The sequence below is a fragment of the Papio anubis genome, chromosome 9, assembly GCF_008728515.1.
Source record: "Papio anubis isolate 15944 chromosome 9, Panubis1.0, whole genome shotgun sequence".
Lineage (NCBI taxonomy): Eukaryota > Metazoa > Chordata > Mammalia > Primates > Cercopithecidae > Papio > Papio anubis.
The window spans coordinates 51945793-51973560 of record NC_044984.1 but is presented as its reverse complement, the minus strand read 5'-3'; the positions used below and the strand labels follow the sequence as shown (position 1 = coordinate 51973560).

General features: G+C 54.6%; 3 protein-coding genes and 2 long non-coding RNA genes across 17 annotated transcripts; 3 read left to right on the top strand and 2 right to left on the bottom strand.

The window, feature by feature from the left end:
* On the top strand, window positions 1–8264 carry ARHGAP9 (Rho GTPase activating protein 9). Of its 13 annotated transcripts, none has more exons than XM_003906651.5 (18): window positions 1–138; window positions 445–778; window positions 1120–1337; window positions 2205–2426; window positions 2604–2717; window positions 2910–3002; window positions 3226–3287; window positions 3423–3513; window positions 3711–3806; window positions 3946–4044; window positions 4266–4407; window positions 4492–4599; window positions 5215–5313; window positions 5485–5562; window positions 5712–5765; window positions 6020–6154; window positions 6492–6597; window positions 7837–8264. In XM_003906651.5, exons 2-18 carry the CDS (start codon window positions 463–465, stop codon window positions 8006–8008), a joined length of 2205 nt encoding a protein of 734 aa, XP_003906700.1. In that variant the 5' UTR covers window positions 1–138; window positions 445–462; the 3' UTR covers window positions 8009–8264. The 13 variants fall into 13 exon arrangements, 11 of the variants coding, with proteins under 11 accessions (XP_003906700.1, XP_021778983.1, XP_009179315.1 ...); XR_002515962.2 differs by having other exon boundaries at window positions 97–138; window positions 5959–6154; XR_002515963.2 differs by having other exon boundaries at window positions 98–138; window positions 5712–5736.
* On the bottom strand, window positions 8254–20666 carry GLI1 (GLI family zinc finger 1). The gene is made up of 12 exons (XM_003906656.3): window positions 20250–20666; window positions 16699–16825; window positions 16401–16493; window positions 15616–15811; window positions 15229–15373; window positions 14794–14883; window positions 14565–14702; window positions 14101–14250; window positions 12693–12857; window positions 11973–12203; window positions 10817–11084; window positions 8254–10212 (listed from the first exon to the last, which is right to left on the bottom strand). The coding sequence occupies exons 2-12, from the start codon at window positions 16796–16798 to the stop codon at window positions 8468–8470; spliced, it is 3321 nt and encodes a 1106-aa protein (XP_003906705.1). The 5' UTR covers window positions 16799–16825; window positions 20250–20666; the 3' UTR covers window positions 8254–8467.
* On the top strand, window positions 17493–18499 carry LOC116268973. The gene is made up of 2 exons (XR_004176288.1): window positions 17493–17726; window positions 17845–18499. It is a non-coding gene; the product is annotated as an uncharacterized LOC116268973 (long non-coding RNA).
* On the top strand, window positions 20534–22981 carry LOC103875787. The gene is made up of 3 exons (XR_634745.4): window positions 20534–20713; window positions 20897–21307; window positions 22683–22981. It is a non-coding gene; the product is annotated as an uncharacterized LOC103875787 (long non-coding RNA).
* On the bottom strand, window positions 22418–25980 carry INHBE (inhibin subunit beta E). Its single transcript, XM_003906649.5, has 2 exons — window positions 24608–25980; window positions 22418–24348 (listed from the first exon to the last, which is right to left on the bottom strand). Exons 1-2 carry the CDS (start codon window positions 24903–24905, stop codon window positions 23591–23593), a joined length of 1056 nt encoding a protein of 351 aa, XP_003906698.2. The 5' UTR covers window positions 24906–25980; the 3' UTR covers window positions 22418–23590.
* Window positions 25981–27768: the final 1788 nt, after the last annotated feature.

Here is a 27768-nt window from a genome sequence, read left to right as displayed (position 1 = left end):
TGTCATTAACCTTGTGTCTCCCTGTTCCTGTCTAAAACCTGATTCTTTCTTCTTATCTCCTTCCTGTGTCCAGCTCAAGACTCCCACCACCACCCAGGACCAACTCCTGCCCCTGAATCTTCTGATGGGCCCCATAAGGTACTTGGAGGAAGACTACTGACCTGGGTCATCTCCTCTAATTTCCTGCCTTGCCGGCCATGCAGCCCTGCTGACCACATCCTCTCTCACGTTACTTACATACTTCCTCACCAGACACCACCAGGAGTTCTCAGCCCCCAAAACCTGTCACCGATCCTCACCAGGCTGTTTGCTCTACCCTCTCCCCCCCACTCAAGGGCTCCTGTCCCCACCTCCCTGCAACACTGCTCCTAGAACCATGTCTCTCTACCTGGAGACAGCCAGGCCTGTTCCCTTCTGGGTCTCCAGTGTCCCTTTTTCCCACAGGTGACAGTGCTGGCTACAATGCTGTCCAGCCGGTGGTGGCCAAGTTCCTGGGGGAGCCTAGGACTGGGCCCCCGAAGCCCTTCTCGGGGATCCCAGCTCTGTGCCCTCTATGCCTTTACTTATACTGGGGCAGATGGCCGGCAAGTGTCTCTGGCTGAAGGGGACAGGTTTCTACTGCTTCGAAAGACCAACTCTGACTGGTGGTTGGCAAGACGCCTAGAAGCTCCCTCCACCTCTCGACCCATCTTTGTCCCAGCGGCCTATATGACAGAGGAATCCATCCCTTCCCAGAGTCCAACTACCGCCATCCCCAGCCAACTGCTCTGGACTCCTGGTGAGTAAGTGCTAAGCCCTCCTCCTTCACCTTCCTACCTCCCCTCACCTTCCTACCTCCCTGGCTTCTGGGAATTATTGGGAGGACCCCCCTCCCTCAAGCTTCTACGAACCATTTTCTCTTGTTTTTCTTTGATCAGCCTACCTCTCCCCTCCTCCCGCGGCCATGGCATCCTCATCCCACCACCTGTCCTCCTAGTCCCAAGGCTTCTAGGTCTCATGCCATTTTCTACATCCTGCCTCTGCCCTCCTTGTCTTCCCTGTGAGCTCCCAAGATGGGGGACCCAGTTACAACAACACCTCTGATCATCTGCCACCCACCCTCCCCTTTTCTGTTTCAAGGGCCGAAGTTGTTTCATGGTTCCCTGGAGGAGTTGTCTCAGGCCCTCCCAAGCAGGGCTCAGGCTAGTTTGGAGCAGCCTCCTCCACTTCCCCCCAAAATGTATAGGAGCGTCAGCATTGACAGTCTGAGGCCCTGCCTTCTGAAGCCTTTCCAGGAAGGACCAAGTGGAAGATGCCTCTCCCGGGAAGACTTGCCGTCAGAAGCCAGTGCCAGCACAGTGAGTCACAGCTCTTCTGAGCTGGGCCCTGTTCTAGGCACAAGACAGACAGCACCCCTGCCTTCGAGGGACTCCCCTGGGGATGACAAACACAAAAACGAATAAATAAGATAACCCTTGGTACTACGATAAATCTACAAAGGCGAGTTAATGTGGTGGAGAGTGGCTGGGGTGTTGCAGGGAGGCATCTGTGAGATGACGGCATTCAGTTGACTCTGAACCAGGAGGAGAAAGAGGCAGCCGAGAGGCAAACTGGGTAGGAGGTGAGAAGGGACAGCAGGTACCAAAGGCCCGGAGCGGACAGGGAACAGGGAGCAGTGGAGGCACTGAAAGGCCAGCCCTGTGTTCTTCCTTCCTCCAGACTCCTAGCCCAGGGCAGGATTTTTTTGTGTTCTGCTTGCCTGTTAAGCCACAGCAGGTCTCCTCTAAAGATGTGACTTGCTCAGCCCTCCCCTCTCTTTCTTAATAGTGGGTGGAAAGGGGCTCCTCCTGCCTTCTGTAGACCCTTCTCTGTCCTCTTTTACCTTGCAGGATATGAGGGTGGAGCACCCCCTTCAGCATGCCCCCGCCTTGCACACACACACAAAAAGCCTGTTCCCCTTTCCTGTGGCCCTGAGGTGGGGGTGGGGTGGGGGAGGCGGGAAGTTGGCAACAGGAAGTGAGGAGAAGAGCAAAGAAAACTGTGAGAGAGAGAATTTTTAAAAAGCAGCTGGGGCCTGGGGTTTCTCCCCCAGTACCTGGGTCACCTCAGCCTGGAGCTGGCGGTGAGAAGACGATGGGGAGGGAGTAGGAGGTGGGAAGGCCAAGAGAAGCATGGGAAGGGCAACAGGCAGAATGACCACCTCCTTCTTCCCCCTTTTCTGGCAGGCAGGCCCCCAGCCCCTCATGTCAGAGCCCCCCGTGTACTGTAACCTGGTGGACCTTCGCCGCTGTCCCCGGTCCCCACCCCCAGGCCCTGCATGCCCCCCGCTGCAGAGGCTGGATGCCTGGGAGCAGTACCTGGACCCCAACTCCGGACGCTGCTTCTACATCAATTCACTGACTGGCTGCAAGTCCTGGAAGCCCCCGCGCCGCAGTCGCAGCGAGATGGTGAGACCTTACCTCCTGCTTCTCCACTGTCCCCCAAGCTCTTCCTTCCCCTACTGAACCTTCAGGTAGTGTGTTTTCTCTCTGGGGCTCTCAGAAGATCAGAAGAATCAGCCAAGTATAAGAAGGGTGTGGAGGTGGCATCTGGATGTAGCTTTATTTCCTCCTCCCCTAACCCAGAACCCTGGCTCCATGGAGGGGACACAGACCCTGAAGAGGAACAATGATGTCCTGCAACATCAGGCAAAAGGCTTCGGATCTGACACAGGGACCCCAGAACCGCTTGACCCACAGGTGAGATCCCTCCCATCTCCCAATCACATGCAGAAAAAGCCAGCTTGTTATGACTTTCTGTTTTGTGTAAAACATTCTCCATTCCCCATCACACCCCCTGCCTCTCACCCACATCCCACCCCTCTTCCCCCTTCAGCCAGGGATCCCTGAGTCAAGGGTTTCCCCACCTGCTTCTCCAATCCTCTCCCCTAGGGTTCACTCAGCCTCAGCCAACGCACCTCGAAGCTTGATCCTCCAGCCTTGCAGCCCCCTCGACCTCTGCCGCAGCTCCTGGAAGACCCCCATGTGAATCTCCCATTTCTTTGTGAATGCCAAGATCCTCCCTGCCCCACACCCCCCCCCAATTCCTGCTCCTCAAAAACATCTTCCTCTTTCTGAATTATCCTCTTACCCAGCCCTCCCTCAGCAACTTTAAGGGACTTCACTCCTGGGAGACCCCCTAGGGAAAGCCGTGGCCACTGTGGAGGGCGCAGGGTGACTTACAGATACCATTCCCTCCATTTCCCAGGAGGTGGAAAAGTCGGGTCTGCTCAACATGACCAAGATTGCCCAAGGGGGGCGCAAGCTCAGGTGAGAACCCGGAATACAGCTAGGGCCTGGGCTGTCAACTCCGTAGGGTAGAGCAGGGTGTTGGAAGAGCACCCTCCCCGTGTAATTCTAGAATGACCTTTTCACTACCACTACCTCCCCTCTCTGCCCCCGCAGGAAGAACTGGGGCCCGTCTTGGGTGGTGTTAACGGGTAACAGCCTAGTGTTCTACCGAGAGCCACCGCCGACAGCGCCCTCCTCTGGTTGGGTGAGTGTGAGCTAGGGGAGCAGGAGGGGTGAGGGCGCTGCCTCCGCCTTACGCCAATGTGGGGCGCGGCAGCGCGGAGGGCGGTGCAGAGGAAGGTAAAGAAGTGAGGAAGCCTCCCACCTCCTCACAGTCCACCGGGGAGAGGGAAACATTGAAGGAAACAGCATCGTGGCCTCAGTTTCCTCCCTCATTGTCAGGGGCCAGCGGGTAGCCGGCCCGAAAGCAGCGTGGACCTGCGCGGGGCGGCCCTGGCGCACGGCCGCCACCTGTCCAGTCGCCGCAACGTCCTGCACGTGAGCGCCCTCCCGCGCGTCTCCAAGGCCCCACCCGACCAGAGGACGCCCCCAATCTCCCGCGCAGGCCTCCCACTAGGTCTCCCTGCTTTTTATACTCCTCCCCGTTGACCCGAACGTTTCCCCGCCTGGCCCTCAGATCCGCACGGTCCCTGGCCACGAGTTCCTGCTGCAGTCCGACCACGAGACAGAGCTGCGAGCCTGGCACCGCGCGCTGCGGACTGTCATCGAGCGGCTGGTTAGAGGGGTGCAGGCTGGGAGGGAGGCTCGGGCCGGCCGGGACCAAGGGAGTGGGGTAGGAACTGTAGGAATCAGGGTCGGTGGGGGCAGGGTGGGCTCGGTGGAGAGCCCGGCCTGGGGCGGGGCTGGGACGTGGGACCCTGGCAGTGGGTCAGAGTCCCCCTAGGGGTGCAGATTTCTCTCCTCTCTCACCTTCGACACGGTCCGCCCCGGGTCTAGGATCGGGAGAACCCCCTGGAGCTGCGTCTGTCGGGCTCTGGACCCGCGGAGCTGGCGGAGCTGAGCGCCGGGGAGGACGAAGAAGAGGAGTCGGAGCCGGTGTCCAAACCGCTGCTGCGCCTCAGCAGCCGCCGGAGCTCCAGTGAGGCGCGGGCCGGGGAGGGAGGGTCCGGGAGCGCAGCGAGGCTCCTGGGCGCTCACGCCCCGCTCCACCTGCCTCCTGTAGTTCGGGGGCCCGAAGGCACCGAGCAGAACCGCGTGCGCAACAAACTAAAGCGGCTCATCGCAAAGAGACCGCCCTTACAAAGCCTGCAGGAGCGGGGTCTGCTCCGAGGTGAGGGGGCTGGGCCAGGTTCCTGGATAAGAAAACTCCAGCGAGGCTCAGAGTAGAGCTTCCCAGAACTAGACCACAGCCTTCTGTGACTGCTGCTTTCCCACTACCCCAGATTGTTTAGAGGAGAAGCCGGGAAGACGTGTACCCCTTTGTCAGATTGTTTGAAGCAGGGGAAGGGGGGCGGAGTGTATTTCCTTGCCCAGGCAGCCAGGAGGACCAGCCTCACTTAAGGGTAAAGACCTATGCTGAAGGCCGGGCGCGGTGGCTCAAGCCTGTAATCCCAGCACTTTGGGAGGCCGAGACGGGCGGATCACTAGGTCAGGAGATCGAGACCATCCTGGCTAACACGGTGAAACCCCGTCTCTACTAAAAAATACAAAAAACTAGCCGGGCGAGGTGGCGGACGCCTGTAGTCCCAGCTACTCGGGAGGCTGAGGCAGGAGAATGGCGTAAACCCGGGAGGCGGAGCTTGCAGTGAGCTGAGATCCGGCCACTGCACTCCAGCCTGGGCGACAGAGCGAGACTCCGTCTCAACAAAAAAAAAAAGACCTATGCTGAAAAGAGCTCCGGTGAGTGACGCTGGCACTGGCTTCCCGCCTCACTTTGCCTCCCCAGACCAGGTGTTCGGCTGCCAATTGGAATCACTCTGCCAGCGGGAAGGAGACACGGTGCCCAGCTTTGTGCGGCTCTGCATTGCTGCTGTGGATAAAAGAGGTCATTTTCTCAGAGACCCCAGAATTCTCTTCCAACAGGCTAAGGCGTAGAATTTTCTGCCTCCCCCATTCTACTTAGTCTTCCTACTGCCCTTTTTCTCTCCACCCTTATATTCCTCACCACACACACTTTTAAGCAGCAGTCCTCATCTACTCCTCCCTCATCTCCCAGGTCTGGATGTGGATGGCATTTATCGGGTGAGCGGGAACTTGGCAGTGGTCCAGAAACTTCGCTTTCTGGTGGACAGAGGTGAGAAGGTTTGTGGGCCAGTGGTTGTACTAAGAATGTGTTGCCTGAGAACCATGGGAGATTCTACATGAGGAAGCTGGCAGAGCACAGAGACCGTCAGGCTGGAAGTGCATGTCTTAGCTCCTGATCTCTTCTCATTCATGTTGCAGAGCGTGCAGTCACCTCCGATGGGAGGTATGTGTTCCCAGAACAGCCAGGACAAGGTACTTACATGGAAGACCCCTCAGATCCCTAAAACTTCCACATATCCTCTTTGTTTCCCATGGATACCTCCATGTACCACTCCTGGGAGGGTTGTCCTCATCCCCACCTTAGCTACCTTGCCCCACTGTAGACCCTCTAGGCATTCCTATAGTCTGCTTTGACTGGATTTCTCCAGAACTTCTAATCTCTCAGTCTCTAGATCTTTCTGGCCCTTCATGAGCCCTGAAGCCCCTATACCTCCTTCTCCCTCCAGAAGGTCGGTTAGATTTGGACAGTACTGAGTGGGATGACATTCATGTGGTCACCGGAGCCCTGAAGCTTTTTCTCCGGGAGCTGCCCCAGCCTCTGGTGCCACCACTGCTGCTGCCCCATTTCCGCGCTGCCCTTGGTAAGGATTGGAGCTTTGGAAAGAACCCTTGATATGGGAGACGCGGGTGGTAAATAATAGAATAGAGGTTCCCTTATACTCTTCTTTCCCATTCTGACTTTAGAGATGGAAAATAACATTCAACTCAGGTGCCTACTCCAGGTGCTTTTTTGTGAATGTTTAGAGGGCTGAACTGAAAAGAATTATGAGGTAATAGTTGGGCTACGTGAAAAAGAAAGCTGTACTAGATTTGTGATGTCTTCCATGCCTGTAGGAAAGAGCAGTGAATTTATTCACCCTGTCCTAGCACCTTCCCTAACCTCACTCAAATGCCTTTCCCATTACTCTCTCTTTCTAGCACTCTCCGAATCAGAGCAGTGCCTCTCTCAGATACAAGAATTAATAGGCTCAATGCCAAAGCCCAACCATGACACTCTACGGTACCTCCTGGAGCATTTATGCAGGTCAGGAAGACTGAACCTCTTTGTTCATGCTGGGGAAAGGTGGAGTGGGGAATGCCACAGGGACTCCGTGCAGGTGGAGTGAAGGTAGGGAAGCACCCAAGTTTAATGGGCAGGTGAGGAAACAGGCAACCTCTGTGTAGGAGCATATTACCAGGGTCAAAGCCTTTTTTTAATTATTATTATTATTATTTTTATTTTTTTTTTTTTTTTTTTGAGACGGAGTCTCGCGCTGTCGCCCAGGCTGGAGTGCAGTGGCGCGATCTCGGCTCACTGCAAGCTCCGCCTCCCAGGTTCACGCCATTCTCCTGCCTCAGCCTCCTGAGTAGCTGGGACTACAGGCGCCCACCACCGCGCCCGGCTAATTTTTTTTTGTATTTTTAGTAGAGACGGGGTTTCACTGTGGTCTCGATCTCCTGACCTTGTGATCCGCCCGCCTCGGCCTCCCAAAGTGCTGGGATTACAGGCGTGAGCCACCGCGCCCGGCTATTATTTTTATTTTTTTTATTTTTGAGACAGAGTCTTGCTCTGTCACCCAGGCTGGAGTGCAGTGGTGCAATTTTAGCTCGCTGCAACCTCTGTCTCCCGGGTTCAAATGATTCTCCTGCCTCAGCCTCCCTAGTAGCTGGGATTACAGGCGCCTGCCACCACACCCAGCTAATTTTTGTATTTTTAGTAGAGACGGGGTTTCACCATGTTGGCCAGGCTGGTCTCAAACTTCTGACCGCAGGTGATTTACCCACCTCAGCGTCCCAAAGTGCTGGGATTACAGGTGTGAGCCACCACGCCCATCAAAGCCTTTAGGTCAAAACTTAAAGATCAGCATCAAGTGGGGAAATGGAACCAAGATGCTGTGAAAGAAATAAGGGAAATCTTGCCTCTCCCTTCCCTCTGCCTCTTTGTCTCCCATTGGGACCTTGCTGATGGCTTCCTTGGTTGAACTGGGCCTGGGCAGTGACTTCTGAGAGGGGATGGCCATTTGAATTAAAGACTCCCAAACCGTGAGCAGATAGAACTCTTACAGTAGTCCCTAAAGCCAGAAGAGGCAGTTGTATCTTCAGATTGTATCCTGAAGGTTTCTCCACTGGTCCATCTCCATTCCCCTTGTGTCTCTTTGTTTTTTTTGTCACCACGTGAAGGAATCCCAGAGTGGCCTCCTCCCTGCTCAGACCTTTGAAGGGTTAGATTCTATGAAGTGGCAAGCTGCTGCCATATATCCCCTTCCTTTGCCTTTGCCCACAGGGTAATAGCACACTCAGATAAGAATCGCATGACTCCCCACAACCTGGGAATTGTGTTTGGACCAACCCTGTTTCGGCCAGAGCAGGAGACATCTGACCCAGCAGCCCATGCTCTCTACCCAGGGCAGCTGGTCCAGCTGATGCTCACCAACTTCACCAGCCTCTTCCCCTGACCCAGGGAAGGAAGAGAAAACCTATTTCCAGTCATCTCTGGTGGTGAGAGGCTGGTGTTCTGTTTTGAGGACATCCCTTTAAATCTCCCAAATGACTGTCTCCATCTTCATGAGTGTGACTTGAGGGGTTGGGATGGGTGAGGGAGCTTCTCTAAAGAGGAAAGTGAGTGGATTAACCCCTGCTTCTCTTCTTGTTCCCTGTTATCATTCCTCCCCAACATAATAACACATAAAGTGGCATGTTGTTTTTTTTTTTTTCTGATGCAGTTCCTTTATTATCAGGAAACAGTGTCATTATCAAATTTCTCCTCAAAACATATACAGACTATACACAGCCCCCAGCCCATACCTCCCATCCCTGGGGCATCTTGTGCAGGGGACTGCAGCTGCCCCAATTTTTCTGGAAGGATAGAGACCCCTTAGGAAATGCAATCTGTGACGGATGAGATTCCCTACTCTTTAGGCACTAGAGTTGAGGAATTGTGTTTCCCCAGGCAAGGATCTCAGTAAGACACTCATATTGCCCACAGCCATGTTGGGGGGCCCAGAGGGAGGTGGGGTATGTCCAGAGCTGCCCCCCTGATCATGGGAAGGAGGAGGACTCAGCCCCTGGGCCTCATCCAGAATAGCCACAAAGTCCAGCTGAGTGTTGTCAAGATCAAGAGAGTCCAGAGGGTTACATACCTGTCCTTCGGGAGGAGGGTACAAGGCAGGACCCCCTCCTAACCTGCCCACCTCAGGATGGCCACAGCTGGGGTTTGTGCCTCCCACTTTGAGGGGCCCATAGCAAGTGGGCAATGGGGGCAGAAGTCGAGGTGGTGCTGCTGCCCTATGGGAAGCCCTGTTTGCCCCCACTACAAAATTTTCATGGCATGGTGAAGGGGTGGGATAGGAGCCTGACTTGTGATTGGGCAAGTTGGGTCCAAAGCCAGGTCCGTATGTGGTCACTGGAGCTTTAGCAGGGCTTGGGCTAACCTGGGAACCCCCCAGAAACTTGGGACTCTGGTAGGAAGGTTCCTGGGCTGAGGCATCTTCCCTGCCCCCACCCTCCCACAGCAGCTCCTGTTGAGACTGAACATAATTACACACAAGCTGAGCCTTGAGCTGCCCTGTGGAATGGGTGGGGGAATCAAAGTCCAGGCAAGGCCTGGGTTCTGAAGGAAGATAATCAGGGGGTGGCTGGGTATAGGGGCCTGACTGGAGATACTGGGGAGGAGGGGGCTGGGGGTAATGGGAAAAGAGAGGCTGTGGATGTGGGGGCCCCTCACTGGGGTGGGCATTGAGACAGGGTGCCAGTCCTGTGGAGTCAGACCCTACTGGGCACCCCTGTTCTGGCTTGACTTGCACTTGTCCATAATGTTCAAGTCGAGGACACTGGCTGTAGGCTCCACCTAGAGCCTTGGGGCCTGGGTACAGCCCAGAGTGGGAAGGGAACTCACCCCATGTTTCTTGGGTGGGGTCATGATATGAGGCCTGCTGGGGACAGGGGTTGGGGCCATAGTTGGTGGGTGGATCAGGTCCAAGAGGCACAGAGCCTGGACCCCTCGCTCCATAAGGCTCAGCTGCTGCCCCTTCAGGTCCCCCAAATCCCAGAGTATCAGCAGGTGGGAAGTCCATATAGGGGTTCAGACCACTGCCCATTATGGAGGTCCCAACTTCTGGCTCTTCCTGTAACCCTCTAGTATCCATGGCAGCATTCTCAGTGATGCTGGGGGACTGTGGTGAGTAGACAGAGGTTGGGAGGTAAGGATCGAAGTTCTGTCCTCCCCCTGCCACAGTGGGTGTTGTATGGACACAGCCCAGGCTCTTGAACCTCTGGACTCTAGCTGGAGCAGGATGGTCAGCAGCCCGGGCTGGGTCACTGGCCCTCCGGGTGACCCCTGCATTGGGGTTGTATCCTGGATACTCGGCTCGGCTTCTCCAAGGAGGCATGGGAAGACCTCCTATCCGATCCAGGCTGGATGCTGCAGTGGGCGGAGTACCACCCCCTCTGACTGAAGCGTATCTTGCCCGGAGCAGGTAGTGCTGAGCAGGCATAAGGCCAGGCAGGGAGGATGCTCCATTCTCTGGTGGGGAGCCAGGGGGAAAAGGAGAGGCCAGGGAGGAGCGGCGGCTGACAGTATAGGCAGAGCTGATGCTGCTGGAGCTGCTGCTGCGGCGGTCAAGAGAAACTGGGGGGCCCACGCGGCGGGACACAGGGGTACCTGCAAGTTATGGGGAGAAAAGGTAGGATGGTCAAGGAGTCTCTAAATCTCACCCTGCCTCCTCCATGCAACAGCCTTGTCCTAGATTCCCAGGGATAAGCTCATTATCCCTAACCAGTCAGTTCTGTCTCCTACTACTTCCATGTCTATTCTGTTTCTGGGTTACCAAAGATTCAGGGTTGCTATGAACAGTTGTGCAGGTTGTATGCTGCACAATCCTAGGGAACAGCATTCGTATCATAGCCTTTGCATACTTGTTTGTTTTGTTTTGTTTGAGACGGAGTTTTGCTCTTGTTGCCCAAGCTGGAGTGCAATGGTGCAATCTCCGCTCACTGCAACCTCCTCCTCCCAGGTTCAAGTGATTCTCCTGCCTCAGCTTCCTGAGTAGCTGGGATTACAGGTGCCCGCCACCATGTCTGGCTAGCCTTTGTGTATTTGTACATCACAACTATTTTCTGATAAACGGAAAGTGTATTGAGGAAGGAGATCTTTTTTTAATTATACAAAAGTGCCACGTGGCAGCCCTCAAGGGTGACTTCCTCCTCTCAACCTCAGGGCAGGTCCAGATCTCACCTTAGCCACACCTCCCACACCCAGGTCTCACCAGTGTGGGACAAGCTGGGCAGTTGGAGACCCCGGGTCCCTATTGGCCGGAGTTGATGCAGCTGGTCCAGCCTGAGGTTCTCAAGGCGGCGAAGAGTGGATAGACCAGTGCCAGCAATGCAAGGCCCCTCGTCCAAGCTGGAGAGGTCTTCAGTGCTGCCCCCCGCATTGCCAGCCATTTCTACACCGCTGTCTGTATTGGCTGCACTGCCTGCCGGGGAGTGGTCGCTGCTGCAGGATGACTGGGCCCCAGGACTTGGCTGTGGCTTCTGTGGAGAAGATGAGGTCTGAGGGCAACACCCTTCCCCACAGCTCCTTCAACTTGATGAGTGGCTGAAGCCTGTGTCCCAGTGACTGCTGGGGTTCCAAGGAAGTTTGTAAGTGTAGAAAGGGCTAAGCAGGTAAGAGATAGGGGAGCAAACTGAATGTGAGACGTTTGATGAGAAGAACTTAGGCTGGAGCACGGACTGGCTGGACTCAAATTCTTGCTCTTAGTTCTATGACCTTGGGCTATTTCTCTATGCCTGAGTTTCTTCATCTGAAAATGGGACGAGTGAGTCCCTTTCTCATGAAGTTGCTGTGAGGAGTACATGAAATTATACATGTAAAAGGCTTGGAACATATACTAAGCGCTATTTAAGAAAGAGTTTGAGTTGGATGCATTGGCTCATCCCAGCGCTGTGGGAAGCTGAGGTGGGAGGATCGCTTGATGCCAGGAGTTTGAGACCAGCCTGGTCAACATAGCGAGACTCCATCTCTACAAAAGAAGAAAAATTAGCCAGGCATGATGGTGTGTACCTGTAGTGCCTCACTCAAGCCCAGAAGTTCGAAGCTGCAGTGAGCTATGATTATGCCACTACACTCCAGCCTGGGTGACAGAGCAAGACCCTGTCAGAAAGAAAGAGAGAAAGAGAGAGAGAGAGAAAGGAAGGAAGGAAAGAAGGAAGGAAGGAAGGAGAGAGAGAGAAAGAAAGAGAAAGATTCTAAAATCTCTAGATTTGGGGAAGCCCAAAGAGCAACACTAAGACAAGAGACAGGCAGACTGGTCACAGAAGAGTGATTGCTATAGGAGGGGACAGATGGGTTGGGAAGTAACTAGAAAGATGTCCACAGGGTGGGCTGGGGTATGGAAGTGAGGGTTGCCTGGGCTCTCTCACCATGGCACCCTCTGGCACAGTCAGTCTGTTCTCCTCCCTGATGGGACCTCCTTCCCGCTCCCTCTTGGGCTCCACTGTAGAAATGGATGGTGCCCGAGGCAGGGGGCCATCCCCACGGTGCCGTTTGGTCACATGGGCGTCAGGACCATGCACTGTCTTGACATGTTTTCGCAGCGAGCTGGGATCTGTATAGCGTTTGGTGCAGCCAGGGAGCTTACACACATACGGCTTCTGTTGAGTGCAGAGTGGAGACAGAGGCAAATGGATCAAAGTGGAAGAATGCAGAAGAAATGGGAAAAAGTGATGACAACACGGGGGGCAGGGGAGGAGCACACAGCACCAAAGGAAGTAACGAGGGTGGAGGCCTCGGGTGGGAGTCAAAGATGCAGAGATTAAGTGGAGGGTTAGGAAAACTGACAGCCTGGGAAAGATGAGGTGAACCCAGGGCTGTGAGGTCCCATAAATCCAGGGGATGGAGGGATCAGGGGTCTCCTCTAGATGGCATATTTTAGGTTAGCCCTTTGGCTGGTTAGAGGTTAAAGGTAGGAGGAGTGGTTAAGTGAAAATTCTGGGTTTCAGAAAAGCCTTTTCTGGGCGAATTATGTGGGGAGAGGGACTCACCTCTGTGGAGTGGGTGCTGGGCTAAGGGATTTCTTATGGGGCAATCTCCCTGGTAGGTAGCTTCTCAAGAGGGGAAGGTCTCTTAGTTGGGGCATTCACCTCATTGGAGTGGGTCCGATTCTGGTGCTTGGCTCGGTCACTGGCATTGCTGAAGGCTTTACTGCAGCCCTCATGCTCACACATGTATGGCTTCTCACCCGTGTGTGACCGCAGGTGCGTCTTCAGGTTTTCGAGGCGTGAGTATGACTTCCGGCACCCTTCAAACTGGGGGACATGCGGGGGTCAAAGGATAGTTCTCAGACAGAGGACATGGAGATGGAAGGAATCCTCAGTCTCCAAAAGGACACACATCAGAGAATATAACTCAAGATGAAAGGCACTGGGGCTTTGAGAGAATTCCCAAAACTAGGGGACAAGGGCAGGTAAGAACTTGGGGAAGGGAAGCAGTTGGAGGCACTCTCTCTGTGGGAATATAAAGATGCTAGAGCATCTTCTGACCAAGCCAGGGCAGATTTCCCTGCATAGGGATCTTACGCCGTCCCAAGATGGGGTCATCTTGGGGGAATGGGCTGTTGTCCTTGATGCAGGGTTTATCCATTAGGCAGAGTAATAGGCACAGTACTGAAGGCCGACAATACTTTAAGAGGCCCACGAACATGTTTTAATGTCTTTTTAAAAAAAATTTTTTTTTGAGACGGAGTTTTGCTCTGTCGCCCAGGCTGGAGTACAGTGGCATCATCTCGGCTCACTGCAACCTCCGCCTCCCGGGTTCAAGTGATTCTTCTGCCTCAGCCTCCCGAGTAGCTGGGACTACAGGCACACGCCACCACGCCCAGCTAATTTTTATATTTTTAGTAGAGAAAGTGTTTCACCATATTGGCCAGGCTGGTGTCGAACTCCTGACCTTGTGATCTGCCCGGCTCAGCCTCCCAAAGTGCTGGGATTACAGGTGTGAGCCACTGCTCCCGGCCTGTTTTTTGTTTGTTTGTTTTGAGACAGAGTCTCACTCTGTCGCCTAGGCTGGAGTTCAGTGGCATGATCTCGGCTCACTGCAATCTCCGCCTCCTGGGTTCAAGCTATTCTCCTGCCTCAGCCTCCCGAGTAGTTGGGATTACAGGCGGCCGACACTACGCCCAGCTAATTTTTTGTATTTTTAGTAGAGACAGGGTTTCGCCATGTTGGCCAGGCTTGTCTCCAACTCCTAACCTTGTGATTTGCCCGCCTCGGCCTCCCAAAGTGCTGGGATTACAGGCGTGAGCCACTGCGCCCAGCCTGGCCTGTTTAATTTCTTTTAAAATCAAGCGGAAAAAAAATGAGCTTTTACATCCAAGAGTGTTTTTATATATATCATTATATTCATCTTTATGCCAACACAGTCGCACAAACATTATTTTTAATATTTGTTTATGGAAGAAAGGACTTACAAAAGCAAAAGTCTGCCTTGGGCTCTACCTTGGAGAGCCCCGATTTAGGAAGAGACCCTGGACTTGGGACCCTGGTGCCTCACCGTGCACTTGTGTGGCTTCTCGCCAGTGTGTCTGCGCATGTGCACCACCAGCATGTACTGGGCTTTGAAGGGCCTCAGCTCCCTGGAGCAGCCCCCCCAGTGGCACACGAACTCCTTCCGCTCCCCGTGGATGTGCTCGCTGTTGATATGCTGAGGGAGAAGATACAAAGGCTCTCCGAGGCTCCGCCATGCCCCCAAGGTCCAGAACAGACCTTCCCTCCACTCCCTGTTCCTCTTCCACGACTCCAACTCAAGGAGGAAGAGGCAGGAACAATATCATATCTCACATCTCAGGTCTTCCAGCTCCCTAAGGCAAAGTTGCAACTTCTGAGCTTCTGCCTACCCAACTGAGCATTCAACCTCAGTCTCCTCTGACCTCCTGCCCTCAGCCAGATTCTACCATGTCCCACTCAGAATCTCCTAAAGTTTTCGGTTAGCCATTCCTGTTACCCCCTGGGGCTCACGTGCACCAGCTGCTCTTGGGAGTCAAATTCCTGGCTGCAGCCATCCCAACGGCAGTCAGTCTCATACACAGATTCAGGCTCACGCTTCTCCTCTCTCTCAAGGTCCTCTCGCCCATCCAGCATTCCCAACAGGGAATCCTAGGGCAAGAGAGGCAATCTTAGGGTCACTTGGGTGACAGCTTTAGTTTTGCTCAGGTCCGAGAGGTAAAGCTCCCGCCCATCCCCTTACCTGTATGCCTGTGGAGTTGGGGCTGGACATATCACCTTCCAAGGGCTCCTCCCGGCACTTGCCAACCAGCATGTCCAGCTCAGACTTCAGCTTCCCCAGGGGAAGAGGTGACGGTGATGAGGGTGGAAGTCAGCAGAAGGAAGAGGAAACCAAGCCAGGTCTTCCTGCCCTAAGTGCCCCCACCCAAGCAGCTGGAACCTCCTGGGTTTGGAAGGGACTTCCTCCTCAGACTACACTGGTGAATGGGATGGGCAAAAGATCCCATTTGGAAGTGTCTGACTCAACTGCAAGGAGTGAACCCCAGCATCCACACCTCTTTACTTTTCTAGTACTGAAAACTTATAACCCTTGTCCTTCTTCACCTTTCCCCTACAAAATCCACCACCCACCCACCCTGAGCTAAGGGAAATCAGGTAGCAATATGGGGACTCTCACCTGGCAAGTTGGGAGGGGTCCCCGGGACTGAGGGTGTGGGATCATCCCACCCCGGGCAGAGTCATGGGGACCACAAGGCTGGACTCCAAAGGAAGGCGAGGGCCCTTTTTGGTGATTCATCTGGGCTGGGAATCCCAGAGATGGGCTGAGGAGGAGAGAACGCAGTTACTTAAGACAATCTGGAAGTCTCAGGAGGGATTGGGCTATTTGGAGGATTTCTGGAAGACTTGGGATTTTAAGTGGTTGAGGCAGTCCCAGGGAAGTACTGAGGAGAGTTGCCCTTGAAATGACAAGGATTCAAATAGGGTCAGGTGGTTTGAGGGCTTGAGACTTTTAATGGACTTGGGTAGGGGCTTTAGGGGCCTCTTGGCCCGGGGCTGACTGCACCTCATGGTGCTGATGGAGAGATGGCCATAAGAGCCTCCTGGAGATGTGCATCGCGAGTTGATGAAAGCTACGAGGGAGCTGGGTGAAGTGCGGATAACCGTCTGCAGGTCCAGGCTGGCGTCCGACAGAGGTGAAATGGACAGTGCCCGCTTCTTGGTCAACTTGACTGCACTCCGGGGAGAAGAAAAGAGTGGGCCTGGGGCAGGAGACAGGGGAGATGGATATGGTAAAGGGGCATGTCTCTCCACACACCTAACCTATAGGTCCTGACTTGGCAAAACCAATGAGACTTGATTCTGCTTTGCCCTACTGATCCTATCTGTGACTTTTTTTTTTTTTTTTTTTTTGAGACAGAGAGAGAGAGTCACACTCTGTCACCCAGGCTGGAGGGCAGTGGTGCCATCTTGCCTCACTGCAACCTCCGCATCCTGGATTCAAGTGATTCTCCTGCCTCAGCCTCCCCTGTAACCGGGATTACAGGTGCTCACCACCACGCCCGGCTAATTTTTGTATTGTTAATAGAGGTGGGGTTTCACCATGTTGGCCTGGCTAGTCTTGAACTCCTGACCTCAAGCGATCTTCCTGCCACAGCCTCCCCCTAAAATGTTGGGATTACAGGCGTAAGCCACCACGCCCAGCCCCATCTGTGATTTCTTGATGGTGCTCTGACACCTCACATCTCCAAACATCTCCTCCTCCAAGTGAGATCCCCTGCCCTCCCACTTTCTCTTTCAGAACAAGTCAGAGAGGGGCAGAAAGGGGAGAGGTGTTGCCTGAGTCCTCACCCTCAGTGCAGCTGTTGGTCTCTCTGGCTGGCCCATAACTGTGGGGGCCAGACATGAGGTTAGCTTGGTGGCAGAAGGGCAGGCCAGACAGTCCTAGAAAAAAGAGACAGCTGGAATGGGAATGGAGGACATGTAAGCCTCACCTTAAAACCCCAGGCAGGACCTGATCCCAGGATTCCAGGTCCATATGACATGGGGCCTCAAATCTTGTAGATAGGAAACTGGCATGGGGCGGGGATGGGCCCAAGTGGGAGATCTGCCAAATCCTCAAGGCCCAGGAATTGGTATATACACTGACCTTCTGTCCCCACACTGGGGGCCCCCTGACTGGGGAGGGGCCGGAGACAGCAGGGCTCGCCATAGCTACTGACTGGTGGTGGGGTCATCGAGTTGAACATGGCGTCTCAGAGGAGGGTGTGGGGACACTGCAGAAAGGGAAGGTAGTTATGAAGGTGGAGGCAAATAGAGACGGTCAGACAGCAGTCTCAGGCACTGAATCCTGGGCACAGCATCCCTGGTGTCCCCAGCCCCTCTAAGACATCTGCCACGGAAATCGAGTTGAAAAGAGCATCACTGGGCCGGGCACGGTGGCTCACACCTGTAATCTCAACATTTTGAGAGACTGAAGTGGGCGAATCACCTGAGGTCAGTTCAAGACCAGCCTGACCAACATAGTGAAACCCCCGTCTCTACAAAAATACAAAAGTTAGCCAGACATGATGGTGGGTGCCTGTAATCCCAGCTACTCGGAAGGCTGAGGCAGGAGAATTGCTTGAACCGGGAGACAGAGGTTGCAGTGAGCTGAGATGGCACCACTGCACTCCAGCCTGGGTGACAGAGTGAGACTCCGTCTCAAAAAAAAAAAAAAAAAAAAAAAAGCGTCACTCAGCCAGGCAAGGGGTAAGGGGAAATGTCCCAGAGAGGCAGAGGGAGTCTTATAGTCTGTGTAGTCTGGGGATCTTCTTGGGAACTGGTGGGAGCTTTGCCTGTGTGGAGAGGGCATGTTTTGGATTAATTGTGCCTATATTAACTTCAAGTTATTTTAGTAACATGGACCCTCTAATTCTTCTTGTTCTAACCCTGGGCCGGCTTTGAGGGGTGGGATGGAAGAATACGTGTGATGAATCTGACTTCAAGCACTGGGCCGCTCTGCTTGAGCCTGTTTCTCTTCTCATACCCCTCTTCAGGGACAGCCCGTGTACAATCTCTGCAGTGTCCAGCAGAGGGAGCCCTAGCCACAGTCCCGACAGAGAGGCAGGTGGGGCCAGGAGGCAGCACAAGCGATCTGCCCTCTTCTTTTAGGCAGAAAACTGTGTGGAGGAGGAGGTAAGGTTCCTGAGGGGTCTCCTGAGTCTGTTGAGTACAAAGGTGAAAGCTGGTGTTATTCTGGGGTAGTTTAAATCGGGTCCAACTAATCTTTTTGGTCTCTGTTTTGGGGGAACAGGAAAGAAAGTATGAGGGGAGACTTGAGAGAATGAAAAAAACAATGTCGTCGTTATAAAAGAGCAGCGAGGAAGAAGGTGCTGCGGTTCGTTTTTCTCTCCAAACTCCAGTTTTGATTCCATCCCGGGTTTTCCGGTCTCCCGAGAATAAGGGTGGGGTGGGGCGGGGTGGGGTGGAGAACCACCGGGAGCGGGCCGGGCCCGCCGGCGCGGTGGGTGATCCCGGGATGCTGGGATTTAGGGTGAGGGCGGGGTGAGATGGGGAGCGGAACCCGGACCCCGCGACCCAGTCCGAGCCCGGCAGCCTGGGCTGTACCCTTCCTAACTCCTCCTTTTCCAGCCGAGATGCGGATCCCGCATCCAAGACCTCCCAACTCGACCTTGGCATGTTGGGGGCGGGGGGCACAGCTGGCTGGCAGCTGGAAGGGGGGACACTTCTCCCGCCTCCTTCCCTCTATGACTCACCCAGGGGAAGGAGGCAAGTTCGCAAATGATCCCCCAAACACTAGAGACTCCCCCAAACTTGCCTACTCAGTCATCTTACTGCCCAGCCGCCGAAGAGCCTCCAAGGAAATGGGGCGACATCCCTCCTCGCCCACGCGTGCCACAGCCCACCCACATCTCCCCTTCAGACTAGTAAAAGGAAAATGTTGCCAACTTTTTTAGCTTCGGTAAAGTTTTTCTGGGGTGTGAGAGTTCGGGATGGGACAGGGAGCTCTAGGGATCCCCTGCCGGAGCCCCAAACCATCTTCGGTGTCTCCCTGTTTTCCAGCGTCCCCCTCGCACCCCCGCTCCCCAACTCCCAGGAGTCGGCTCCGCCCCCCTACTCCCGGTCCCGCCTTCCCCGCCCCCGTGCCTCCTCGGCCCACCCAAGTCGCCGCCGCAGGCACTGGCTGCAGACGGCTCTGCTCCCCCCGCCCGCCCCGGGAGCCCAGTCGAGCGAGCCGTAGGGGTGGGGGCTGAGGGGCGGGACACATTCTTCCCTCCTCCTCTCAGCGCATCCGGAAAGCAGGCAGTGGCGCCCAGGGGGGCACTACTGGAGAGTGGGGGGTTCCCGTTGATGAGGTGAGAAAGGGAGAAGAATCCAGAAAGTATGGGGGAGAGAAAGGAGAGAAAGTGACTGGGTCAATAAAATTAGGTGTGTATGGGGAGGAGGAGTGGCCAGGACACCTTAGGTTCCTGGTTATCGCAACTGGCTTCCCAAGGGTTAACCCCTCCAGACCCCCGGGAACCCCCTGGTGACGTCAAGGGCGGGGATGCCAGGGAGATAATGGTGGAGGGGGAGAGGTCTCTGGACCCCGCCCCCTAGGGAAAACCACCCTTATTCCGACCCTTACATCTCCCCCGGGAAACCGTCCGCCTTCTCCCTCTACTGGAACGTAAAGACCTACCCTGTAAGACCCCAGCTCTCCAGAACCCTAAAACCCTCAGTCCCCAGGCTCTACGGGGTCCCCTTTCCCTAATCCTGTCCCGAAAGCTAGCTGCCCAGGGCTGATTGTTTCGGGGTCATGGGGCCTGAAAGAGGATTCAGAGCGGGGAGCAAGGGCAGGCAGGGTGGTCTGAGCCGGAGGAGGGGCCTCGATCCCCAGCTCCCGTTTGGGCGGGGGGCCAACGGGGATACACAGGCTGGCAGTGGCCAGTGGTCCCGCCCAGCCCCGGTAGGGGTCTCCTTGCCGCTGGCTCCCGCTGCCCCGGTGGTCCTAAGGTCAGAGGGTCAAGACAAGGTCTCCCCGGCTCCTCCTGAGCGCCTTGCCCACAGGCCTTGGGACTCAGGAGTCCAAAATTGCCTGGAGTCATTCTAGGGCCTTCACTAGACCTTGGACAGCCCCCACTCCCAGACCCCTTCCTAGTCCAGAAGACACTCCTTTCCCCCAAAACACAAGCATCCACTGGCACATCTGTCACAAGACAGGTCAAGGATTCAAGCCTGGCTGGCCCCTAGTAGTTCTGTTGCCTCCCACACACCCGTCCCCACCCCACCTGGAGCTCCCTCCTTTGCAGTCCCCTCCTTTCAGGAACACTGACGTCTTCCTGCCCCACGCGCAGACACACACCTGGAGTTCCCTCTCTACAACGCAGACCTCCAACTAGCCATCCCTCCAGCCTCTTCAGCTCAACCGCATGAAAGTGAGATATTTCTAATATATAGGAGAGGCTGAGACAAAGACCCACGGTTCCCTGAGACAGAGATACACAGACTGACAGAAGAAAAAAAGGAAGAAAAAGAATATTTAGAGAAAGATACAAGTGATAAATTTGGAGTTTCTAATGTCTCACTCCAGACTCTCCCACCCCTATTTTGCCTCTATGTCCCGGGTCTGGGATGAGTCCCTAGGAAGCTGAGCATCCCCTCAGGCCCCCTCCCCCACTGCTCCCAGGTGGTCCCCCGCCTGCCCCTCCTTCTCACCTCTGTCTGGGCGCTGGGCTCGGGATGCGCGGTCCAGGGCTGGAGTCTGGGCTGGGGGGTGTGCGGTGGGGAGGGGGGGCGGAGAGGGCCACGGCAGCGCAGCCTCGATGCCACCCCCACCCCCCCAACCTGGCCCCCAGCCCTCCCGCCGGCCCAGCCCGCCGGGCCGCAAGCCCGGACCACCCGCGAGAAGCGCAAACTTTTTTTTTCCCTTTTGCAAAAACTTTTTCTCGCTCCAGCCGCTGGCGCGTCGCCGCTCTTCCCGCTCGCCCCTCACCTCCCTTCTATTTCCCTCCCTCTTGCCGTTCTGGAGGATGAGGCGGGGTAGCTGGAAGCAAGAGAGGGGGTGCCGGGCTTATTGCACCCCCAGGACCCCCAGGATCCTCCCCCTCCCTTGAGGGACCCTATACTGCCTACGCCCCCCCAACCCCCTCCCCCCCCCGCCGCTGAACACGCTGCTGTTGGTAGGTAGTAAATCCCGGCTTGGATTTTTGGATCGGCTGGTCCCAAAGAGGCTCCCACAACCAGATTGAGGAAAATATTGCAGGGCAGGGGGAGTTCAACCGAGAACGATAATAGTGGAGGTGGGGTAGTCGCCTTTGGTTGGTGCTAACTGAGCATTCTGTCATCCTGTGGTTTATCGGCAGGCCTCACCCTTTGGATGGAACTTGGAGCTGCTGGGGCAGAGCTGGGGTTTGGGGCAAATCAAGTTGAGGGGTTGGGGGCTCTGGCAGAAGGTGAGGAGTCTCTGGAGCATAAAAGCAAGGAGCAGCGGCTGAGGCTCTGGATGCAGGGTGTGTGTTCATGAGGTCACCAAGGAGCACTGGGACTGAAGCCCCTTTCCGGGGAACCCCGGCTCTGCGTCTCGAAGTTCTGGAGACTGAGGCCCCTCTGCACCACGCCACTGCAGGCTCTAGCCGCTCTTCCAGGCTTTCTACTCCCTCTGCTGGCCGTTCTCACACATGACACCCGCTCGGAGTCGAAGCAGAAGAGCTGGGGGAGCTGAAGGAGGAGCCCAGACAGGTCCCCTCACTAAAGCCCATTTAGAAGCCCAGGAGGTGGATAGGTGAGCTCAGAGAAACGGAGAGGCAGAGATTGCTATGCCCAGCGGTACTGCCTGACAGGCAAGTGCTCTGCCTCTTTAGATTTGCGTTGCCATCGTGACTGGATATAGGGGAGGGGCAGCATTTCAGTCTCTGATTTTTATGAGAAAGAGGAGAAAGCATGATAGAGAAAAGGAGCACCCGCTCCCCTTTTTTTCAACCTCACAGGCAGACCTCCCACATTCTAGCTCTGCTTCCAAGAACCACCCCCTTGGGTCTGGAAGGTCAGTGGGTTAACTGTTCAGTCTGAGAGTCAAGGGGGAAAAGAAAAGGTGAAGGTAGGAGGAGGTCAGGGACTTTGACCCAGACTAGTTATCCCCAGGAGGTCAGAGACCCAGCTTAATCAGACCAGACTAATGGTCACTGAAAAAAAGGCACCCCACATGCTCCTGTCCCAGCCTCAAGCCCCTTCTTCCAGAGGAGCTATTTATGGATGTAGGTATGTATGCATTTATTTTTGTTTGGGATGGGGTCTCACTATTTGCCCAGGCTGGAGTGCAGAGGCTATTCACAAGTGTGATCATAGCCTTGAACTCCTGGGTTTAAGCGGTCTTCCCACCTTAGCCTCCCAAGTAACTGGGACCACTGGTGCCCAGCAAGAGGAGCTCTCTTAGAACACGTTACTTTCTTCTCCCCACCCAGTTCTGTAGACCAGTGAGTCTCAAACTTTTTGGTTTCCTCTATACTCTTAAAAGTCATTAGGTCAGTCACGGTGGCTCAGACCTGTAATTGCAGCACTTTGGAAGGCCAAGGCAGGCAGATCACCTCAGGTCAGGAGTCCGAGACCAGCCTGGCCAACATGGCGAAACCCTGTCTCTACTAAAAATACAAAAAAATAGCTGGGCGTGGTGGCGCAGACCTGTAGTCCCAGCTACTTGGGAGGCTGAAGCAGGAGAATCGCTTGAACCTGGGAGGTGGAGGTCGCAGTGAGCCGAGATCACGCCACTGCACTCCAGCTGGGTGACAGAGTGAGACTCTGTCTCAAAAAAAAAAAAAAAATCATTCACTACATTAGAAATTAAAACTGAAAAAGACTAACACAAGACTATACAAGCACACATTCCATTAACAATGATGTCAGAAAGATGATGTAATCACATGTCACACAGCCTCTGGAAAACTCCACTGTACAATTTTAAGATAATGAGAATTCAAAAGGCAAATAACATGTTAGTATTATTATGAAAATAGTTTTGACTTTGTGGACACCCCTGAAGAGGGACCTCCCAGAAGCCTACGGAACACACTTGGAGAACTGTTGCTCCGGACCATCACCTGAACCCTTCTTTATGAGTCACATTTATTGATTTTCTTTCTCCTTTTTATTAAGAAAGTATAAGCCGGGTGCGGTGGCTCACGCCTGTAATCCCAGCACTTTGGGAGGCTAAGTCGGGTGGATCACGAGGTCAAGAGATCGAGACCATCCTGGCCAACATGTTGAAACCTCGTCTCTACTAAGAATACAAAAATTAGTGGGCACCTGTAATCCCAGCTACTCAGAAGGCTGAGGCAGGAGAATCACTTGAAACTGGGAGGCGGAGTTTGCAGTGAGCCGAGATCGTGCCACTGCACTCTAGCCTGATGACAGAGCGAGACTCCGTCTCAAAAAAAAAAAAAAAAAGAAAGGAAAAAGAAAAGAAAAAACAAAGTATAAATGCTTGTCTCCCAGTGGGTTCTGTCCCCTGGGAAAAACCAGGGAACTTCTTAGGCTTAGTACCTCTCTTTCCTGACTCCTGTTTCTGGGGGTCCTCTAAGCATCCTCCCTCAGCGTCTTGCCCATCTCCCTCTTGACCCTCCCTTAAGGCGCTTCAACAGGCCTTACCCTGGGCCAGCCTGCTTACCCTGCTTCAAGCCTGCTGGACCATCTATCTGCTTCCTCCTCCTCTCACTTGAGGACTTTCTCATCTTGGGAGAGGCTAATTTTTCTCTGCCTTCCCTCCCTCCCTCCCTAGTCCCTGACATCTTACAGGACTTAGGGCAGGAAAATCATGCTTTCTGAGTAGACCCCTTTAGAACAAATGCTTTACCCATCTGCCAACACATCAGCCAACCTGGAACAAGCCAGAGTCTCAGACAAGAAAGTGCCCATTTGGGTTCCATAGGGGTCAAGTGAGTCATATTGCCAGGTGGTTGTTGGGTTGGGGTGTGGATCAGGAATCTGATGCCTCCAGCCGCAGATGCCCTGTGCCTGGGAAACTTCATCTTGGTCTCTTCACTCCAAAGCCCCAGGTCCTCTTGCTAGCTGCAGCCACAGGCCTCCACCACCATATCTGGCACATCCGTCTTGACCACATTGCCATTATGATCCAGGTAGAGGAGAGAAAGGGGCCTTCGGGCAGTAGGGACACAGCAGGAGGTACTGGCAGGCCAAGGATTGTTGGCTTTGAGGAGGCTGAAGACGGCAGAATGGAAAGAGGCAGCAATGCCCGGGCTGCCAGCCAGGTGGGGAGGGCACTGCCCACTGCAGTAATTCAGCTGGTACCCCTCGGGCTGCAGTATCCAGTCCCGCCATCCCAGTTCCTGGAAGTCTATGTAATGATCTCGCCTGCAACATAAGGGGGTTGCAGGCTCACAGGTGGGGGTCCTCCTCCTGGCCCGACCTGCTCCAGGCTCATTGGCTCGGATCTTAAGCTCTAGGAAGGGCTGCTGGTGTCCTGCTGTGTCCAGGAGCCGCCTTGGTTGTCCAGTAACTGTGCTGTTGTTGCCTTCTAGGGGTCTGCAGTCTAGTTGCAGTTTCAGGACACCAGACTTCTCACCCCTCAAGCCACTAGAGGGCAGAGTTAAGGCATGCCAGCCCAGGTTGGTGATGTGGTGCTCAGCCAGAAGGGTGCGGGACCCTTGGTGCCTCCTCCTTGGTCCCCATCGGAAGATCCTCAAGCAAAGAGTGCCAGGAAGGGTGGGGAGCATGTGCAGCCACAGGCGGGCATGGTACAGGTGATGGGACTGAGGAGTGGACAGGTGAAAGGTAAGCAGGGAGCTGTAGGCTGAAGTGGAGTCTGCCCAAAAGACAGAGAAGGGAAAGAAAATGTGAGCAGAGATGAAGCTCTCCTCTGAGACTCCCCGAGCCCTGCCCACTGATCTCCCTTGAACCCACCTTTAGAAAAGTAGATATTGCTTTGTGTCCTCTGTAACCAGTCCCTGCCCCACCTCCTCCTTCTCCTGCCACACCCCACTCCCTCTGGTGCTCCTGCCAGGCTCCCCTTCTGCCTCCCTTTACCTGTCTGCTCTCTGCCTGTTGCTCTCTCCATCACCCACCTGTGACAGTAGCAAAGCTGATGACCTCCTCCCCATTCCCTGGAGCCACACTCCCCGGCTGTAGTCTCCGGAGGGCTCTGGTCAGCGCTGCCTGGGGTGGAGGATGAGTTATTCTGGGACGACTGGTCAGGTGCAACCCCTCCAGGATTTGCTGCTTGGCTAGCTCCAGCACCAGAGCTCGTTCTGCTTGGGGTGCCAGTTTGGAGCCCCCACAGGAGGGACACACAGACCCTGTCCCCTGTGCCCGCACCAATGTCCACAGCAGCACCAGCCAGAGCTGGACATCAGGGAGCCCCATGCTCCTGGTGAATGGCCCTGGTTCGGGAGCCTCGGATGGCAGTTGCTCCGTCTGTTGAGTCTGATTGCTGGGGGCCAATGAAGGAACAGTGACAGCAGACACCACTGCCACACCCACCCTTGGCCAAGGGTAGAGCCACCTGTCTTCTATTGCCTGGGACTCAGAAAGGCTGAAAGTAGATCATCTGATGGATAGCTGTGCTTGACCCTCACAGCTCATGTCTGGCTACTGACCTGGGGCCTCTTTAGAGCCAGCTGCCTGGGGCTTCCAAACCTAGTGGTCAGCCAGCCGACCTACCCTCTGAGTCCCAGGATTGGCCAGCTGTGCTGCCCATCAGGCCCCTGCAGGGGGTGGAGGTCCTCCTCCCCACCAGCTCAGGTTTCACCATCTGGCCATGGTGACTGGGCCTGAAGTAGGGGTATGGGGGTGGGGGGGTGCAATGTGGACACGCATGATGCAAGAAAGAGGATGATTTCACATGCTCAGTCCCCAAGGTCTGGAACTCGGGGGAGGGAACGCCTTATGAGCCAGGTGGGGAAGGGCAATTTTCCCTCATACCTCTAGTCTTTCTAGCTTCACCACTGCTGCAGCAGTTTCCATGAGGCAGCTGTGAGCTCCAGTGGGTATTTCTCTGGGGCCCTTAGGCTAGAAGGAAAATTCTGGTCTCTTTATTTCTAGCATTGATGTTGGGACAGGGGTGAGGGGTTGGGTGGGTCGGAGAATGGAACTCTCTTGCTCAGGCCCAGATGGCAGTGCCACGAGGCACAGAAGTCACCCCCTGACCCTGCCTGTGCTGGCTGCCCAGAGTCCAGTTGGCCTGCAGCATGATGTGGAGGAGGGCCAGAGCAGGGGGGTTGGGGTGGGGAATGTGTTCCTGTGATGTCTGGGGAAGCCCAGAGAGGTGGTGGTGGTGGTGATGCAATCTTGCACAGGGCAGAGTCCACCAGGACTGTCAAGGGGCATGACACTTGGGAGGGCATATACCCAGCTGCCACTTCTCTTTCAAGTGACTGTGAGAGTTGCCTAAATTTGGGGCATCCTAGAAGTAGTGCCAGGTCTTTTTTTTCTTAAATTTTTGGAATTTAAATTTTATTTTATTTTATTTAGGTAAGGTCTCAATCTGTTGTCTAGGCTGGAGTGCAGTGGCACAATCATTGCTCACTGCAGCCTTGAACTCCTGGGCTCAGGCAATCGTTCTGCCTCAGCCTCCTTAGTAGCTGGGACTTCAGGTGCACACCACCACACCTGAATAATTTTTAAATTTTTCATAGAGATGGGGTCTTGCTATGTTGCCCAGGCTGGTCTTGAACTCCTGGGCCCAAGCAATCCACTTGCCTTAGCCTCCTAAAGTGCTGAGGTTATAGGCGTGAGCCACTGCACCACCCTTCAGGCCTATTAATGGGGGTAGAAAATGGAGCTTTAAGAGCTATTGACAACAAAGCAAGGCAAGTACAGCAGTTCTTGGTTCCCAGTCTCAGCCGTCCTGACCACATTTCCTCACTGGCTTTATTTTTTATTTTAGTTTTTATATTTTTGAGACAGGGTCTCACTTTGTCATCCAGGCTGGAGTGTGGTGGCCTGGGTCACTGCAGCCTCGACCTCCCGGGTTAAGTGATTCTTCCACCTCAGCCTCCAGAGTAGCTAAGTCTACAAGTGCGTGCCACCACGCCAGGCTAATTTATTTTTTATTCTTTTGTAGAGACAGGGTCTTGTTGTATTGCCCAGGGTGATCTCAAGCGATCCTCTCACCTCAGCCTCCCAAGGTGCTAAGATTATAGACATGAGCCACTGCACCCAGTCCTCACTGGCTTTAAACGGGGGGACCCAGACCCCTCCACCTTGAATTCATGAGGGTGGGCCTCATGCTAGCTTTTCTCCTTAGTTTCTCCAAGAAGCTTGACGGGGAGAAAGCTGTGGGGGAAGTGGGTGTGATTTGGAAATGCGTCCTTACTCCACTTTGTTCATCTCCCCTCTATTTAGATGATGGGGGCTGTCAAGAGAGACTATTAGATCTGGGGAACTGGGGTCCTACTTGGAAGGCTGGGCCCCAGTACCACCAGTGTCCACCATGTGGCAGTGCCGTGCCTCTGGACAGCAGCTGGCTTGTAGCTGGCTGGAGCTTCCCAGGGACAGGGAAGGGGCAGCTCTGGGAAATGCAGCAATGAAGAGTGCTCCTTGACCTCTCCCTCTGGGGACCCTGCCTCACCCACAAGAGACAGGGACACGCTGGTTCCTCTGTTCTTTCCCCATCACACTGCCAGAGAAGAGAGACTGTCTTCAGGATCCACATCACTGCTACCTTTGGTTTTGGACTTCCTCATACAAACACGTGTCAATGGAGCTTGGTGATGTACCAGGCTTTTCCTAGAACCTCAGGGCACTATTTGGTGGGGGTGGAGTGGGGTGGGGGCGCACTGAGACACTTAGATCCTCCTGTCCACCCTTCATTTCTCCCCACGTTCTGAAACACATTCAAGAGCTCTGTCCAGTGTTCTCAGCTCCCAACTCCCATTCTGTTGGTCGGGCTGGTAAATGACAGCCTTCTACCCGCTCTGGTCTGGAACATCGGGTCGGCAAAGCAGAGGTATCTATCCATGGTGGTGCCTCAGAAGGCTTACCTGTTGGTATCAGTAGGCAGTCGGGGAAGTGACAAGAAGTGGCTGCAGGAGTCACTGACCCCATCTCTCCCCACCCTCACTGTCAAGTGCCCCCAATTTCCAGCTCTTCCCACCTCCTTGCTGCTGCGCCTGGCCTGGCCCTACCTCCCCACTGACACTTACGTCAGAGCTCAGCTATAAATACGCTCTTAGCATCTTAGTCACTTTTCCCAAGAAGTGCTCCTGGGTTATAAATACCCCAGCCA

Bases quoted from the DNA above. Each gene is read 5' to 3' on its own strand.
- ARHGAP9 (XM_003906651.5), top strand. From the start codon at position 463: ATGCTGTCCAGCCGGTGGTGGCCAAGTTCCTGGGGGAGCCTAGGACTG. The intron at 3,514-3,710 runs GTGAGTGTGAGC...CCTCATTGTCAG, and splicing joins CAGCGCCCTCCTCTGGTTGG to GGGCCAGCGGGTAGCCGGCC. The intron at 4,045-4,265 runs GTTAGAGGGGTG...CCCCGGGTCTAG, and splicing joins GGACTGTCATCGAGCGGCTG to GATCGGGAGAACCCCCTGGA.
- GLI1 (XM_003906656.3), bottom strand. From the start codon at position 16,798: ATGTTCAACTCGATGACCCCACCACCAGTCAGTAGCTATGGCGAGCCC. The intron at 14,251-14,564 runs GTGAGCCCCAGG...CTTCTCCCTCAG, and splicing joins CCCAAGAGCAGCTGGTGCAC to CATATCAACAGCGAGCACAT. The intron at 12,204-12,692 runs GTGAATGCCCCA...TGCACTCAACAG, and splicing joins ATCGGACCCACTCCAATGAG to AAGCCGTATGTGTGTAAGCT.
- INHBE (XM_003906649.5), bottom strand. From the start codon at position 24,905: ATGGGGCTCCCTGATGTCCAGCTCTGGCTGGTGCTGCTGTGGACATTG. The intron at 24,349-24,607 runs GTGGGTGATGGA...TCTTTTGGGCAG, and splicing joins CAGCTTTGCTACTGTCACAG to ACTCCACTTCAGCCTACAGC.